The sequence below is a fragment of the Erpetoichthys calabaricus genome, chromosome 1 (assembly GCF_900747795.2).
Source record: "Erpetoichthys calabaricus chromosome 1, fErpCal1.3, whole genome shotgun sequence".
In the NCBI taxonomy this organism is placed as follows: Eukaryota; Metazoa; Chordata; class Cladistia; order Polypteriformes; family Polypteridae; genus Erpetoichthys; species Erpetoichthys calabaricus.
The window spans coordinates 286381330-286398019 of record NC_041394.2 but is presented as its reverse complement, the minus strand read 5'-3'; the positions used below and the strand labels follow the sequence as shown (position 1 = coordinate 286398019).

General features: G+C 39.4%; 2 protein-coding genes across 4 annotated transcripts in view; one reads left to right on the top strand and one right to left on the bottom strand.

Annotated features, from left to right (window-relative positions):
• Positions 1 to 14025, top strand: part of rfx4 (regulatory factor X, 4) — a 99549-nt gene extending 85524 nt beyond the window's left edge. For both annotated transcript variants that reach the window (XM_051934527.1, XM_051934522.1), the window contains exons 17-18: positions 576 to 714; positions 12393 to 14025. In XM_051934527.1, coding sequence (XP_051790487.1) covers positions 576 to 714; positions 12393 to 12665 — 412 coding nt within the window. In that variant the 3' untranslated portion in view covers positions 12666 to 14025. The remainder of the gene's footprint in view (positions 1 to 575; positions 715 to 12392) is intronic.
• LOC114662582 (NADH-cytochrome b5 reductase 3-like) overlaps positions 1 to 16690 on the bottom strand; it is a 1047486-nt gene that overhangs the window by 397011 nt on the left and 633785 nt on the right. The gene's annotated exons all lie outside the window — the stretch shown is intronic.

The following is a 16690-nucleotide window of genomic DNA, read 5'->3' as shown; positions in this document are numbered from 1 at the left end:
CCCAGCCAACACAGGGCACAAGGCAGGGAACCAACCCCGGGCAGGGTGCCAACCCACCGCAGGACACACACAAACACACCCACACACCAAGCACACACTAGGGCTAAACTGCATGTCTTTGGACTGTGGGAGGAAACCGGAGCGCCCGGAGGAAACCCACGCAGACACGGGGAGAACATGCAAACTCCACACAGGGAGGACCCGGGAGGCGAACCCAGGTCTCCAGGTCTCCCAACTGCGAGGTAGCAGCGCTACCCACTGCGCCACCATGCTGCCCCATTCACCCACCCAGTCAATTTAATTTATTTTTGTTCATTTTATGGGCTGTTACTTAACTGTAAGGCCAGTGCGCAACAGCCCCCTCCTGGCAAAAGGTTGTTCTTGCAAAAAAGTCTAGAAATTGTTATCCAAACTGCAGAAATATATTTTAGACCCAAATAGACAATACAATTTAATCTTACTAGAAATAGTGATCTTACTTTGCTTAATATTGTTAATATTTCTCTGGACAAGTGCATTTATCAGATGGCTGACATTTAACTGACATAAGACTCACCCTGCCCTTTCCTTTGCAGGTATACAGGAGGCTACAACTATGGGAGCTACAGCAATCAACATCACCATCCGATCCAGAGTCAGTACACATCTCTTTCTCATGAACCAGGGATTGCCGCTCCACTGCACTACCCAGCATATCACAGAAGCACATCACAAGTAAGTGTTTACATACTGTACTAGTATTTTCAGCTACTGTATATAGGTTATTTTTACTCTTTCAATTAAATAGAAAGTAATTAATGCAACTAATCTGAGTTCAGGTTTAATGGTGCTATAAAAGGCTGTTTGAGTTGGTGGAAACCAGTTGGCAGTTAAGTGGTGTCCAGTCCTTGTGAAAATAAAAGTCAAGTGGATAACTATAATAATAATTACTAAATTTTGGCAGCTTACAAAAACAAGATCCATTATAGTTGTTCAAACTGTAAAGTTGTTACTGTAGACAGGGCCTGAAGAAGCAGCCTTATTGGATAAAGTCTAGAACCCTAGCCTGGACACTTGTCTGATTCTGGCAGCAACTGCAGCAAACTTATTCTGATTTAAGACAGATAGAATTATTACTAACTAGGTTGTATTTCATTTGTACAAACAATAAGGAATATAAATGATTGAGCCTAAGAACAATTTGGATGAGAACAGGTCATTGGGCCCAACATAGCTCATCAAACTCTACTGGACTAACATTTCTGAAACATGAAGAGTACTACTGTCTACTTCAACTGTAATTTATCCTGGATGTTTCAAATGAAGTATACAGTATCTGTTAAGCATACAATAATAATAATAATAATAATAATAACAAAACATGTGGCCTTCTTTTTCTGCCGTTTCCATGCCACTACAACAGGCTAGTCGGTAGATAAAAAGGAGTCCTGAGCCATCATTAGGACATCACTAACCCCAACCCTAAATGAACCTCAACATGGATGTCCTTTATTACAGCTGGCCAGTGGAGCCACGCCATGTGAGTAGCAAGGTTCTCTATAGCATGACTGGTTATTCTTAAAAGAACAGTTTAATCATTTAACAGTTGAATATATTCTAAATTGAACCAATCAGCACACAGATGCATGGTATATTCTTGGTAGCATCCCTTATCTCATTAACTCTTTATGGGCTGAATATTTTTTCCAAAAAACTCAGTTTTCTGAAAAGCACACAAAGCAATGTTTTCACACATAGATCAACATAAAACACCTGTTGCTATGTGCCGTGGCTGCTGTTGGTACATTTGGCACCTCTGACGGCAGTGTCTGCACAGGGGCACCTCGATGGTCAGCAGGAATGCACGGTGGGCCAGCTGCCTGGCTGTCTTCGCACAGCAGGTGGGTGGCAGTGGTGGTCGCAGTGTGACACAATATGGTTTGTACCTCTTGTCATCATAAGTAGTGGTCCTCCCTGGCGAATGCTGCTGTAGGCGCATCAACTACACAAAAGTGTTCAGCACCACGATCAGCTGGGGACCAATCAGATGATGCCATTACCTCATTTTCATTTTCGATATCCATCTCCAGATCGCTTGCATCAAACTCGGAGTCCGACAAGTTAGAATCCTATTCAACGAAATTACGTAAAATGTCCATGCTTTGCACATTCGCTTTGGTCTCTCGCCAGATGTCGATGCCAGTTTAGAGGTTGTTTGCTCTTCGGTACTCATGCAAGCGTTTGGAATCGAGGTCAAATCAACAAAGCTATGTAATTTTCCTTTGAACTTGCGAGTTCTGTTGCAGTTTACAGCTGATTACTGTCCTCTACCCCTGAATTTTGACAAAAGTCAACATCAGCCCTGAAAGAGTTAAGTAAATGTCCCAATTTAGTTAAACATATTAACAGTCCTAAGTAAATATATGGTTAAAAAATAAGGCATCTTGTATGTAAACATTATCAGAGACCAAAATATAAAGTTAAATGTTATCTAATTTAAATGCGTTGGTACAAATGAAATCAGGATGTCATAGTTTAACAGGTAGGGACTTTCAAGGACTTTTTTTTCTTTTCCCTTACACTAGATATATCTGCCAGTTATTTACAAATATAAAAACTTACACTTGATTATGAATTCTGAGTCCTAGATTGTTATTAATAAATAGGTTTGCAGAGCACTGCCCTTTAATTACAATAAGATTTTGTGCCCATCATGTTTCCGCTACCTATTTTTTTTCACTTCCAGAACATATCAGGTCATAAGGTATCAATTAAGACCAAGATCAGGGTTCTAGCCCCATTAGTGTGTGACGAATTGCATAACAGATGGAAAGACATTGGCATTTTATATATATAAATCTAAAGGCCCATCTCTCAACATCTACAGTGCATCTGGAAAGTATTCACAGCGCATCACTTTTTCCACATTTTGTTATGTTACAGCCTTATTCCAAAATGGATTCAATTCATTTTTTCCTCAGAATTCTACACACAACACCCCATAATGACAATGTGAAAAAAGTTTACTTGAGGTTTTTGCAAATTTATTACAAATAAAAAAATTGAGAAAGCACATGTACATAAGTATTCACAGCCTTTGCCATGAAGCTCAAAATTGAGCTCAGGTGCATCCTGTTTCCCCTGATCATCCTTGAGATGTTTCTGCAGCTTAATTGGAGTCCACTTGTGGTAAATTCAGTTGATTGGACATGATTTGGAAAGGCACACACCTGTCTATATAAGGTCCCACAGTTGACAGTTCATGTCAGAGCACAAACCAAGCATGAAGTCAAAGGAATTGTCTGTAGACCTCCGAGACAGGATTGTCTGGTGGCACAAATCTGGGGAAGGTTACAGAAAAATTGCTGCTGCTTTGAAGTTCCCAATGAGCACAGTGGCCTCCATCATCTGTAAGTGGAAGAAGTTTGAAACCACCAGGACTCTTCCTAGAGCTGGCCGGCCATCTAAACTGAGTGATCAGGGGAGAAAGGCCTTAGTCAGGGAGGTGACCAAGAACCCGATGGTCACTCTGTCAGAGCTCCAGAGGTCCTCTGTGGAGAGAGGAGAACCTTCCAGAAGGACAACCATCTCTGCAGCAATCCACCAATCTGGCCTGTATTGTAGAGTGGCCAGACGGAAGCCACTCCTTAGTAAAAGGCACATGGCAGCCCACCTGGAGTTTGCCAAAAGGCACCTGAAGGACTCAGACCATGAGAAAGAAAATTCTCTGGTCTGATGAGACAAAGATTGAACTCTTTGGTGTGAATGCCAGGCGTCACATTTGGAGGAAACCTGGCACCATCCCTACAGTGAAGCATGGTGGTGGCAGCATCATGCTGTGGGGATGTTTTTCAGCGGCCGGAACTGGGAGACTCAGACTGGGGCGACGGTTCATCTTTCAGCAGGACAACGATCCTAAGCACACAGCCAAGATATCAAAGGAGTGGCTTCAGGACAACTCTGTGAATGTCCTTGAGTGGCCCAGCCAGAGCCCAGACTTGAATCTGATTGAACATCTTTGGAGAGATCTTAAAATGGCTGTGCACCGACGCTTCCCATCCAACCTGATGGAGCTTGAGAGGTGCTGCAAAGAGGAATGGGCGAAACTGGCCAAGGATAGGTGTGCCAAGCTTGTGGCATCATATTCAACAAGACTTGAGGCTGTAATTGCTGCCAAAGGTGCATCGACAAAGTATTGAGCAAAGGCTGTGAATACTTATGTACATGTGATTTCACAGTTTTTTTTATTTTTAATAAATTTGCAAAAATCTCAAGTAAACATTTTTCACGTTGTCATTATGGGGTGTTGTGTGTAGAATTCTGAGGAAAAAAAATGAATTTAATCCATTTTGGAATAAGGCTGTAACATAAGAAAATGTGTAAAAAGTGATGTGCTGTGAATAATTTCCATATGCACTGTACTCTTGGGATATAAATATTTAAAACTATATATTATTCTGAGCACTTTCCTAATACCATTACTATGGCATTTATTTTCAACACCATAATTTTAAAGAACACAGTCGTTAGAAGTTAATTTGACCTGAATTTACTAGACCTTAAACTCCATGTTTTTAAAACTTGAAATTTACACACACCCAGTAAATCCGAAAGGAAGGAATTTAATTACAAAATATTAACTAAAATACCTACAATATTAACATGTGAATTGTTCTTTTAAATTGACAAACTCACCTGCAGGTATATTATAAAGCATTTAATAAAAAGCAGCCAAAAAAAAGCTTATTTTTGAGGCCAGAACTTACAGTAGTACATTCTAAAACTGGTGGACTGATCAGAGGCTTTTCAGATTTTAACCACCAAAATAACAGAAATTATTTGAACAAAACTGGAATACTTGAGAATAAAACCCTTTAAAAGTAAATGAAATGAGCATGTGTGTAATTTGCTAATCAAGTTAAATTATTGAGGTTATTTTATACATTGATGCTAAATGTCTTATTGTGGATAGAAATATATTAGACTATTGCAACATTAAAGTCAAATTCCTTTTTGCAATATTTTGTATTTATGATTTAAACTGAAATAACAGCAGTATATGTCACCAGCTAGGGAAGAAAAAGTGAGCCGAAGAGCAACAGAGACAGAGAAAGATCAGGAGGTTTCGTTTACTGTTAGCAAGAGAGAGTGTGAGTTGACCCTTATAATGGTAATTTCCTGTCAAGGACCCTCCAACAAACATTGCCTTTGTGCTCAGAAAAGATCAGTAGGCTTCAGTGTTTTGAGTCCAACGTGCTGAAGCACTCTTCATAAACCGGATGTGTTGTGTGAAAGATGATTGTGCTAGTATGGGCAAGCATCCGTGCAGATGGCTGTAGACTGGAGTCTCTTTCCCAGCTTCAATAGAGGTTTCATTGGCTACTCTGATCATTGTTAACAGGGCAAGGGGTGATTATTAAAATATTGTTTTTCAATAGTCTCTTCATTACTCATGATAAAGAAGTCGTTGGCTGGCTGTGCAATTATTTGACCCGCACTGACTTTTTTTTCCGTACAGTGCTCAACAATAAAGGAATCAACTGTGTCGCTGTTTGTATTTAGGAGATCAAATTCGCCTTCAATGTCATGTTTTTCCTTAGTATGTAATTAGCACAGCACCCTAAAGATTGAATCTATTAAACTAGTAAAAAAAAAAAGTAACCCATGTCAAAAAACAATTCAGAAAGCACATTGCTCCACTTTTTGACAGACAATTTTTTCCCTTTTTCTTTCATGTTGAATTTTAGGAGTTTATATAGTTCAAAAAAATTCCTTTAGCTTTTCTAGTTCCTACAATTATGTCAGCAAATTAAAGCTGGATTTTATGATTGAAACTGAAAGGGTCTTCCTCAAAGATCTTTGAGATGCTTTTATCTTTTAATTATGTCCTAATTCCTTGCATGCACTAATCCTTCAGTTGTTTTTTATTTTGCCTCAGTGTGCTTGGCTCGCTGGTTTAGTCCTCAGATTAGAATTCCTGTCAAAGCAGACTTTGCATGTGTGTGGGGTTTTGCTACAGTTCAGGCAATGGCAGTTTGGGTGGCGGGAGGTCATATTTGAAACAGGACACTGCTTACACTCCTAGCCCATACATAATAATAATAATAATAAAAAAAAAAATATTTATATAGCGCCTTTCCCATGCATAGGGACATCTTATTGTTATCTACTGAGAGAAAGGTCAATTCAGCAGATATACTGTAAAATATAAGGCACATTGAAACAAGCAAGAGGCACATAACTTGACACTATTTCCTGCTAAATCAGTATAATTGGTGTAAACAAGGTCAGTAAATGGGCAGGACGCCAGATGTCTCAAGTATGGGCGTGGTCTTTGCTTAGACTCCTCCTTTCACATGTGTAGTCGTATGGACAGGCAACCCTGTTTAATGCAGCATCAATGAAGGGGCACTGACTTTAACTATGTGGTACATTTTTTCCTTTACAAAAGTCACACAGTAAGTCTAAGCGAATTATTGTCCAGTATTTTTGAAATTTGTATTTTAAAGGTAATTGTCTGTATTTTGGATTTGTCAACCTTTGTACTTCCTTACTATGACCGCCTGAATGTTTTTTCTCCTTTGATAGCACTACAGCCCATATATGTTATAATTACCTTGTTTTAGTCTCTCTGAATTGCTTTCTTCAATTTTCTCCAGACACTTGGCCAAATTCTCCTTCACAGAATGTCTTATGCAGTCAGCATACAACAGTGAGGACCGATCTTCTCAGAGTCGGTGTAATGACCTGTAATGAGCAGACCTTTAACTCAGTTTTCTGAAAAGCACACAAAGCAATGGTTTCACACATAAGTCAACATAAAATGTCTGTTGCTATGTGCTGTGGCGTCTGTTGGCGCATGTTCAGCATCTCTTTGGCGGCATTGGCTGCGTGGGGGCACCTCAATGGTCAGCAGGAATGCACGGTGGGCCAGCTGCCTGGCAGTCTTCGCACAGCAGGTGGGTGGCGGTTGCAGTGTGGCGCAATATGGTTTGTACCTCTTGACATCATAAGTAGTAGTCCTACCAGGCAAATGTTTGTGTAGGTGCATCAGCTACAGAAACATGTAGCGCGCCACGATCAGCAGGGGACCATTCAGATGATGCTGGTATCTCACTTTCGTTTTTGATATCCATCTCCAGATCACTTGCATCAAACTCTGAGTCTGACAAGTCAGAGTCCCCGAAACTATGCGACTCTTCAATTCCACCTGGGGGGGTAAATGTTAACATTTAACATTATACAAAGTTATTGTCTGTTTTTTTTTTCTTTTTTTTTTACCTGCATTATTATCAATCTTTAATTTAATATTGTTTATTGTATCAGTATGCTGCTGCTGGAGAATGTGAATTTCCCATTGGGATTAATAAAGTATCTATCTATCTATCTATCTATCTATCTATCTATCTATCTATCTATCTATCTATCTATCTATCTATCTATCTATCTATCTATCTATCTATCTATCTATCTATCTATCTATCTATCTATCTATCTATCTATCTATCCTATTCAACGAAATTACATAAAACGGAGTATGGAGTATTTTGCTTTGCACATTCACTTTGGTGTCTCGCCAGATGTTGGTGCCATTTTAAAGGTTGTTTGCTCTTCGCTACTCATGCATGCGTAGGGAATCGAGGTTAAATCAATAAAGCTATGCCACTTTCCTTCTAGCAAAGACAGTCGAACTAAAATATAAGGGTGAGTTTTGTTGCAGTTTGCAGCTGATTACCGTCCTCTACTCCTGAATTTTGACAAAAGTCAACATCAGCGCTGAAAGAGTTAAAGATGCTGAGATGCCAAGTGGCACAATTTTTCTCAGGCTGCGCCTCTCTTCCCCACATATCATGTCTCCTGCTTAGCAATTACAGTGGCATTTTAACATATGCAGATTTGTTACCATCTATAATAATCAAGTAACGATTTATTTGGATTTAGGGTGTGACCACTGAGGCTAAAGCAGAGTGGTCAGAGGGACTACATTACCCTCAATGACACATTTACAGAACTCAGTGTACTGTAGGTGCCCCAAATTCTTGACATGTCTTATATTTTAGAAGTCACTGATTTCTCATTGAAGACGCATTAGTGCATTATGTGTAATCGCCACTCTTAAAAGTTTTATGTAAAACAGAAAAGATCCAAACAATCAGATGTCATGCGACTTTGAAACTTGCTAACTGAATGTTGTGCACCCTGCGAAAGATCACTTCAAGTAAAAAATAAACTTGATAATAACCAGCCCAGAATCTCCAGCCAAGATATCCTATTTTTGAATTACTCTCGTTTTGATATGACAGTAAGTGGTTTACTTCCTATAGAGTTGGCCCTTTTTCTTTATTTGTTGTCATTGTTGCTTTAACATATATATCACAAGTGCACTAATATTCCATATTGTATATGTTTTGAGTGGCTGTGTTATACAGTATGTGTAAGCAGTGTTGACAAGTCACTGCTGAGTGATCAAATACCTGAATTGTGTCAGAAACGTATGAGGTGTTGGCCTGATTTGCCTGACGTCCTCATGCTATCAATTTACAAGATGGTGGTGCACACAGACTACTTTATCTGAGAACAAAGAAACAGCTTGTGTTTGCTTTTGTTTGGTTTTGACTAGACTTCAGATTTTGGTTCACATTCTAATTTTGTTTTTTTACTGATCTTTGTAAAGTGACCTTTGCCCGCACTTTGGCTACTTTTATGATTATCTCCTTGAAACTGTGAAACACCTCTATCAAAACTGAATTTCAAATTTCTGGGAAAATCATCACACTTCATAGCAGGGAATTCACAGAGAATCCGGTTAATGTTTGGCTCTCCTGGTGTACTTGGGTGTTTAGCTTTAGTTTTGACTTTGTCTTTGCCTATTCCCTTTGCTTCTCTTGTTGAGGGACTACATTCTGGTCCTTGCCAGACATAGGTTTGTACATATTAGCTTCTGCAAAGCATTCTTATTGATAGATTTCATCACCATGCACTTGGAATGAACCTTTACATTCTAAAAAATTGGAGGCTTTACTAATGTGGAATCATCTTGATGGAAAACAAAGCGAGAACCACCTTTGTTTCCGATTTTTGTTTGTCCCACTGAAAGACATTTTCCTCCTGATTGCCACTGTTTCTGTTACTAGATACATTCACAAGGTTGCTCTGGGACTCATCATCAGTGATGTTTACTGGGCTGATTGGGGATTCCAGGACTTGCAACATCAGACACCTTCACCCAGGCCATCCAGACAAGGTTGATCAGGTGCCAACTTGCATCCCAGCAGCATTTCTCCACGGGTTACTCCTTGTCTTCCACAGCCATCTTGAGGCTCTTTCGGCAGCCCCTGACGCTAATCAGATGGCCGATCTCTTCAAAGACCTCTTGATGAAAAGCAGTGTGTATATTTTGCATTGAGATCAGACAAAGAAGCCTCTGCAGATCACTTCAGCCCGGTGGTAGTGGGTTTGCCCCCTCTGTTTCCGGCGTCCCTCCAGAAGTCCCTGATACTTAACTTGCTCCTTCTCAAATGCCTCCTCCGTCTGAGCGTCCCAGGATCCCAGTATTGTACTTGTGCTTTTCAAGGACTACTGTAAAGGAAAAGCAGAAGTACAATATTGGGACACTCAACAATATACAGTTAGATAAATTTAAAGTTTAGATTCTGTGTAATTTTGATTGATCCATTGGAAATATTAGTTTCTCTGTTTGGTTTTATCTCAGCCTCGAAGAATTCCCAGTCAAGTCATGTCAGATTTATCCATAAGTGATGTTTTCGGAAAGATTACAGCTCTGAATGTTGAACTATCTCACCTGTAATTTTAAATCAACGCACTGTATGGTCTGTGTACAAATTTATTAGCAAAGTATAGTGCCACAAAAAGAAATGTACATTTCATTCTTAACTGTCATAGTTGGCCTACAGACATTCTATTACGGAGTAACTCCTTGTTTTGTGAATGTTATGTTTTATCGGACTCTGAAGGTATAATGCAGAATGATTCCTGTTAACATTCCCACCTAACTCACCAGGGCCTGGACAAAAAGGGAAACTGTATGATGTGACACTGGTGACAAACCTTCTTTCCAGATATTCAGATTCATATATTAATAAATTCAGAGATTTAATCTGAGATGATGTACTGTATAGACTCTCCTGGGAATATATTTTTTTTGTCATCACAAATCGGGTGAAACATTTAAAAAGTGAGGAAGGGGGATTAGATTTGTAGAGTGACAACAGAGGGTGGCTTCTTGGCTCCTCTACAAACTGAGAATAATGCTTGAAAAAGGACTTGAAATTCATCTGAATGTATTATAAAATAACACACAATTAGAGGATAAATAAATAAAAACAGAAAGCAAAATAAAGCATATGGCTAGGTCTCTTGTCCAGTAACACAGAAGATTTCCACCTTTTCACTTTCTTTCTCTGTCTCTCATAGTCCTGGCCTTTCATCCTCCTGACTGTGAGCATTTAACCCAAACGCTCCTCCATTGTGCCTCTGACAAGAGGAAGCTTTAAACTCTCTCCCGATTTCAATCTCTGCCAAATGTATTATTTACTTGTAGAGTCAGGAGTGGTCATTCTTTGGCCACAGGGATATCAAGCAAGAAAACTCCCTGTGATAAAATCTGTCCATAATCAATGTGATTCAGCTCTGAACCTATTAGACCTGCCTTTCTTGTTATTTAGTTTTTTTCATTATCTTGTTCATGCCATCTTGGTTTTTGGTGTTGCATGACCGCGGCCATATTGTTTACTGTTGCGATGCCATTCGCAGGTCACATGACACATCAAGTTCCTTCTGTATGAGTTGGTTTTGTACAGACACAGGCATTCAAGCTTTGGTGTCACTACTCATTACTGCCTGTCCCAGCTACACTGAGGGCTAAGGGTTTGAGCTTGAATTAGGACGTTTCTCCTACATTTTGTCTGTCTGCGACTTTGATTTAGTGCTCAGGCTTTGACTGTTTCCTTTGGTTTCCTTAGCCACTTTAAAGACTAAGATTTTTGCCTGATTTATTTTGTACTCCTTCCATCTCCTGGTTATTTTTTTCTCACTTTCATTTTCTTCTTTTCAGATGGTCTTCATAACTCTGTGTATTGTGTTACCTATGCCTAGGTTACCCTTAAAAGTCTTTACCACCTAAAAGTCTAAGGGCACAGCCTAATGGTTCCGAGTCTCCTTTGAATCTTTCTTTAATCTCTCCATTTTAACGGGCAGACTGACCTCAGCCTTTCCAGCTAGGATTGTGTGCTGCCATCTATAAGTCAATCTTCCATTCATGTCATTCTCTTAGTCTTTGGTCTTGCACCTGTGTCATCTGCTATGTTATCTGCCATTTAGTATACTGGGGTACTACGGCATATTTCCACCCAGACGAAAACTCATTCTCTTTTGCATCAACCTTATAGCAGCCCCTGTTTATAGCCGCCTTGAGGCTAGGGGTCATCACAACTTGGGAGGCGCTAAGGCATACCCCAAATCTGACTCCTGCTCTTCTGTCTAATGTTAGTATAGCATGTTGTGCGACAGCATATACAAAAAGGACCTCATTTGGATTGCCAAAGGGGAGTATAGAGCCCCCACAGCCCCCTTGAGCTGGCACTACCTCAGCCTTCCAGCCATCCCGGTATGGATCTCTCTATTTTCGGAGAGCTGTAATGAGACATTCCCCTGTCTTGTAATAACTTACTGGTCAGCTTGTCCCTCACAGTCTTTGCCTCTTATTAACATTATAATTAATGTTACAGTAATCCACAGAGGATCCGCAGGATCTTCTGCTGTAAAAAAATGTATTTGTTCTCTCAGCAGGGATTTTTCTATTAATCCATTTATTTTAATATCTGAATTAAAGCAAACAAGGCCCATCCCAGCAGCAATAGGCAAACTCGTATCACGGGGGTGGAGTATCAGGACAATGTAGTGGCACATTTGGAATGTGGGACCCAAACTAGCACAAAGTGTAGCTCTGCTGTCTCATAGCTTCAGGTTAATTGATTTGAATCCTGACCCATTCTGTAGGTGGATTTCTCCAGATACTCTGATGTCCCCAAACAAATGAGGGTTGGGTTGTTTGGTGACCTAAATTGATCTGGAGTGAGTGGCAGTGCCTGATGATGGGCTGGTGGCCCTTTGCTTGCGTTTTTCCTGCCGCTGATGTGCTGGGGTGGTCGCTGGCACCTCTTGATCCTGACCAGTAATGTGTTGGACTGCAAGTTGGATGAATGGATTTGGTATGTTGGGAACCTGTAGAGGAAACTGCAATACATAGCCAAAAAGCCACTGAAGCACATGTGCTCATTTTTCCTTAAACCTTAGCTACTCCATTGCTTTATATTTTTGACTAATACTTGCATGATTTGATTTTGCAAAGATTTATACGACTAACATCATTTTTGTGTCTCTACTATTTTCAGTACACCCTCAACAGTCAGATGTCTAGGATGGAGCCTTGTCTAATGAGTGGAGCACCAAGACTGCATCCTACCCCTGTGACCCCACGTTGGCCTGATGTACCCCCAACAAACAGCTGCTACACCAGTCCACCAATGCACTCGACCAGATATGGCAACACAGGTGACATGTACGCTCCTCTGACTGCCCGCAGGAACTCTGAGTATGAACATGTGCAACACTTTCCTGGTTTTGCTTACATAAATGGAGAAGCCACAACAGGATGGGCTAAATGATTGTCTTCTGTCAGGACCTCAGCTACACATCTTCAGGACAGCCACATGCATCGATGTGCCAGACACACTGGAAGAAGCCCCCCGAATCACAGCTGCTTAGAAAGCCCAGCTTGTTCAACATTATTGATAAAGTGTTGCTGCTACATTGGATTTCTCTGAATATACCCGATTCATTTGAAAAGCAAATATAACAGAATACTGCAAGTCCTGATTCTCAAAGTCCACAGGCCTCTCTTCCACCAGTTTATTTGTGTTGAACTCTACAAAGAACCGAAAGCAACAGTAAGCTGATCTCCTAGTGGATGCCCCTTTGTGTTATTCGCAGAGTCAGGTATTTATTAGCCCCCATTTCAACACCATCACTTACACTTGCTGAGCACTGCAGCAGGCTACGCAGCCATCCTGAACTGCATAAACGGGTTAGTAAAATGGACGGGCGGGCGGATGGATTAGACTGCTTCAGTATTACACATCTCCAGTATTTTAAAGTAAAAGGAAAAAAAAATATTTCCTGGCAACAAAAGCGTACCATTATTAAAGCAGTGTACCCTTTTGGCATACAAGGAATGAATTTAACGCCTTTGTCACAAAGCTTGTATTACCTGCTTTATTTTCTGACAATGGTGCCCAGTTGAAAGTTTTGTCATTTTTGGTGGGCCTTTGACAGTTTATGCAAATCATTTGCTGAATATCTTTTTCTGCCCTGAAGGATCATATGAAGGCAAATGCGTCACAATTGACGCACAACTTTAATTATTTATCTCAGGCAATCTGACATGTGGAAGTGCTCCGGTTCAGCTCGTTTCTTTTTTATTTGTTTCAAGAAAGAAGGGCTTGGTTTTCTCTCTCATTAGGGTAGAAACTCTAAGCACTGGATTTTGTGAAATGCGTATTTTACCACCCTGTATACTGCATTTGCGTACTCAAGCAGCATCTAAGACTTGTGAGCATTGCTGCAAGTTCTTGAACTTTTCGAAGCTGTGCCTTTGAAAAGACATTGTGCTCCATGTGATGATTTGTCTTGCTGTATTTCGGAGAGAATTTAATGTAGACATATTTTACTGTCACTTTTGTAACAGTGTGTGTATTTGTTTGTTTGTTTTGTTTTGTTTTTAGCCAAGGATGATTAACCTAGATTTTGTGTATGATATAATGCACTCAGCAATTATTTTGGACCTATTACCCTATGGGTAAGAATAATAATTAAAAATGTACATATAACATTAAGAATGTTAGTCACTTTCATGTAAATAAAAGCACTGGTAGCAGCCCCTGTGATAACTTTGGTCATGAATTTATTTGAAATATGTTGTGATATTTGTACAGATAAGTTCATACATAAAGAATTTAAAACTCAAATAAAGACTGTAAAAAAAAAAAAAAGTATATACTGTATGTTTTGTCTTAAAAGAACCATATTGATCCAGGATGTCATACAATGAAAATATATTAGTATATCATACATTTATTTACAGTGCCCTTCTGTTGGAGACCTCTCTCTCATTATACACGTGAATGAATCAAGTGATGCCGTGCATGTCTACAGTATGCTAAGTGCTTATAAACGGCAAAATCACCAGGAAATGAAGTACAACAAAGAAGGGAAAGGTAAGACTGAGGGATGCTAACAATAAAACACAGCTCTATATGCTTATTTTAAGGTACTGTTTGCTGCATGACAGATATTAGCTTGCAGAAAGTAAATGCTGTCCGTTTGCTTATTTTACAGTGCCCTTCCATTAAGGACCTCTCAGTATACACTTTATTAAATCAAAAAAATAAAGGACCTCTCATTATACACTTTATTAAATCAAAAAAACGCACTGGACATCCACATCAGCGTTTCTAAACAGCAAAATCAACAGGAAAGGTAAGACTGAGGGATGTTAAAAAATAAAACACGGCTGTGTAGTGAAGACACGTTTCATTTAAGGTGCCGTTTGCTGCATAACAGATACCAGCTTACAGAAAGGGAATTTTGTCCTTTTCCTAAAGGCGCCAAGTTGCTTCTGCTTAAACATTTGTGAATAACTCTTTCCTTTCCACTCATGAGGACCTTAGCCCTGGTATTTCATAGAACATAGTGCTTTCCTATTACCTCTCTGTTTTGGGTGGAGTTCGCGTGGTGGCTGCATGGGCTTTTCTCCGGGTGCCCTATTTAGTGAATGTGGGTGAGCTTATGAGTGTGCCACACAGTGCTAGATCCTGCTTGGGGCCCTGAAGCAGAAAAAAGTCAGGGATTAAAATGTTTGGGAGCACTCAAGCGTAAGAGCATGACAGGCAATAAAAAATACCATCCTTCTGAAAATAAATCCAATTTCTGGCTTTTTTTGATTTTTTTTTTTTGCATGTTGCCTCTATTTTCAGGTGCCACCTCATGACCCTGAATTGGCACATGCATGTGTGTTTGAGACTGTTATGTGGGGCAACACATGCTTAACTAATAAAATGCTGAATCTAGTGCATTTAAATAAAAAAACAATACAATTTAACTGATTAAAGAAAGATCTTCCACCACAGTACAGCATCATTTATTTCATAATTACATAAAATAACGTTCCCAAAGAGGTAAAGGATAAATGCGCTCAAACATTAAGAAAACAGATTAATTATACAATTCAGCAAAAGTCATTGATTCACCGTTTATTCCAAAATGAACACGTCTGCAGCACTTTTATTACTGTGTAAAGTATGGCTTTTCAAAAGAATGTACTGCATGTTTTTGCTCGCTCTTTTCCAGAAACGAGGCGCGCGTCCCACGTATGCATTAATCAGCATCGCCATAACAAAAGGCCACCAAATCACGGCAGTTTTTTTTTTCTTTCTTTCAGGATCAAAGACGTGAGTCTTGTTTGAAAAATTGAAAGCCCAAGACCTCCAGTTCAACTTTCTTTCATTTTAATCAAATGGCATTTTTTTGGTGTTCAGAAAAATATTTAAGGCCAGCTTGGAGAAAATTAGGTTATTTCTTTTATAGAAATGATCATTAACACCCTGCTTTAATAAATCATTTGCTGTACCCAGTGATATGCAAAAGACGATCCCATCTATGTAGTGGTGTGTCTGTTAATCTTGATTAATAATGGAAAAAAACGTTAAACTGGGTGAAGAAAACAGAATACAAAAAAAAACATGCCACTTGTTTTATTTGTAATTATCTTTCCAAGTAATTCTTTTAATTTTCATTTTTTAGTTTTATTTCATCATCATGTCCTTTTGAGTTTTCGGTGCTTTGGTAGCATTTTGTGTACCAATGGAGTTCACTGAGTGATTTTTTGGGTCATGGTCACTAACCAGATTTCCTATACATTTCTGAATGTCCCGATGGGATTAATAAAGTTTATCTAATAAATAACAGAGTGACTAGGTATTACTGCTAAGAGAATAAAGAAGCCGAAACTCAGTAGTCAAATTCTAGAAGCAACATCATAACTGAAACCTTCCTTAAAGAAATAAGAAATCATTGCTTCTTGCATATCCCGTATTTTAGTTTTAGCGCTGTCTTTAAAAGGAGCAACTCTGGAATAAAAACCAGAATTATTATCAATTTTTTCATTTCTTTTTCAATTCACATTTGGAGTCCCAGGCATGACAATCAATTTATTTTACCTCTGCTTTAAAGCAATGGTGTTTTTTTTTTTTAATTTATTAGCTCAGTTGTAGAAAGGCACAGTGGGGGATATGTTTTAAAAGGAGACTAGTTTAGAAAAGAATTACATTTCTAAAGGAAATCACTCCCACTGTTAGGGTCAGTGCCCTTTAGAACAATAACCTTTGACTCTGCAGCCCAAAAGTTTTTACACAGGCCGACCCCCTGCTCGCACCCACGTAACCCTGAATTTATACAAAACCCACGACCAAGGGTGATTTAGGGAGGCTGTAAAACTGCACTCCGCTCAGTAAGCTAGAGAGGCCTGTGGGCCCTTTGGATTTGTCAATGAGGATTTAGAAATCAATGAAGAGTACTGGGCAAAGTGGTACACACTTTCAGAATGAGCGCACATCCATTAGTGACACTGTTCAGT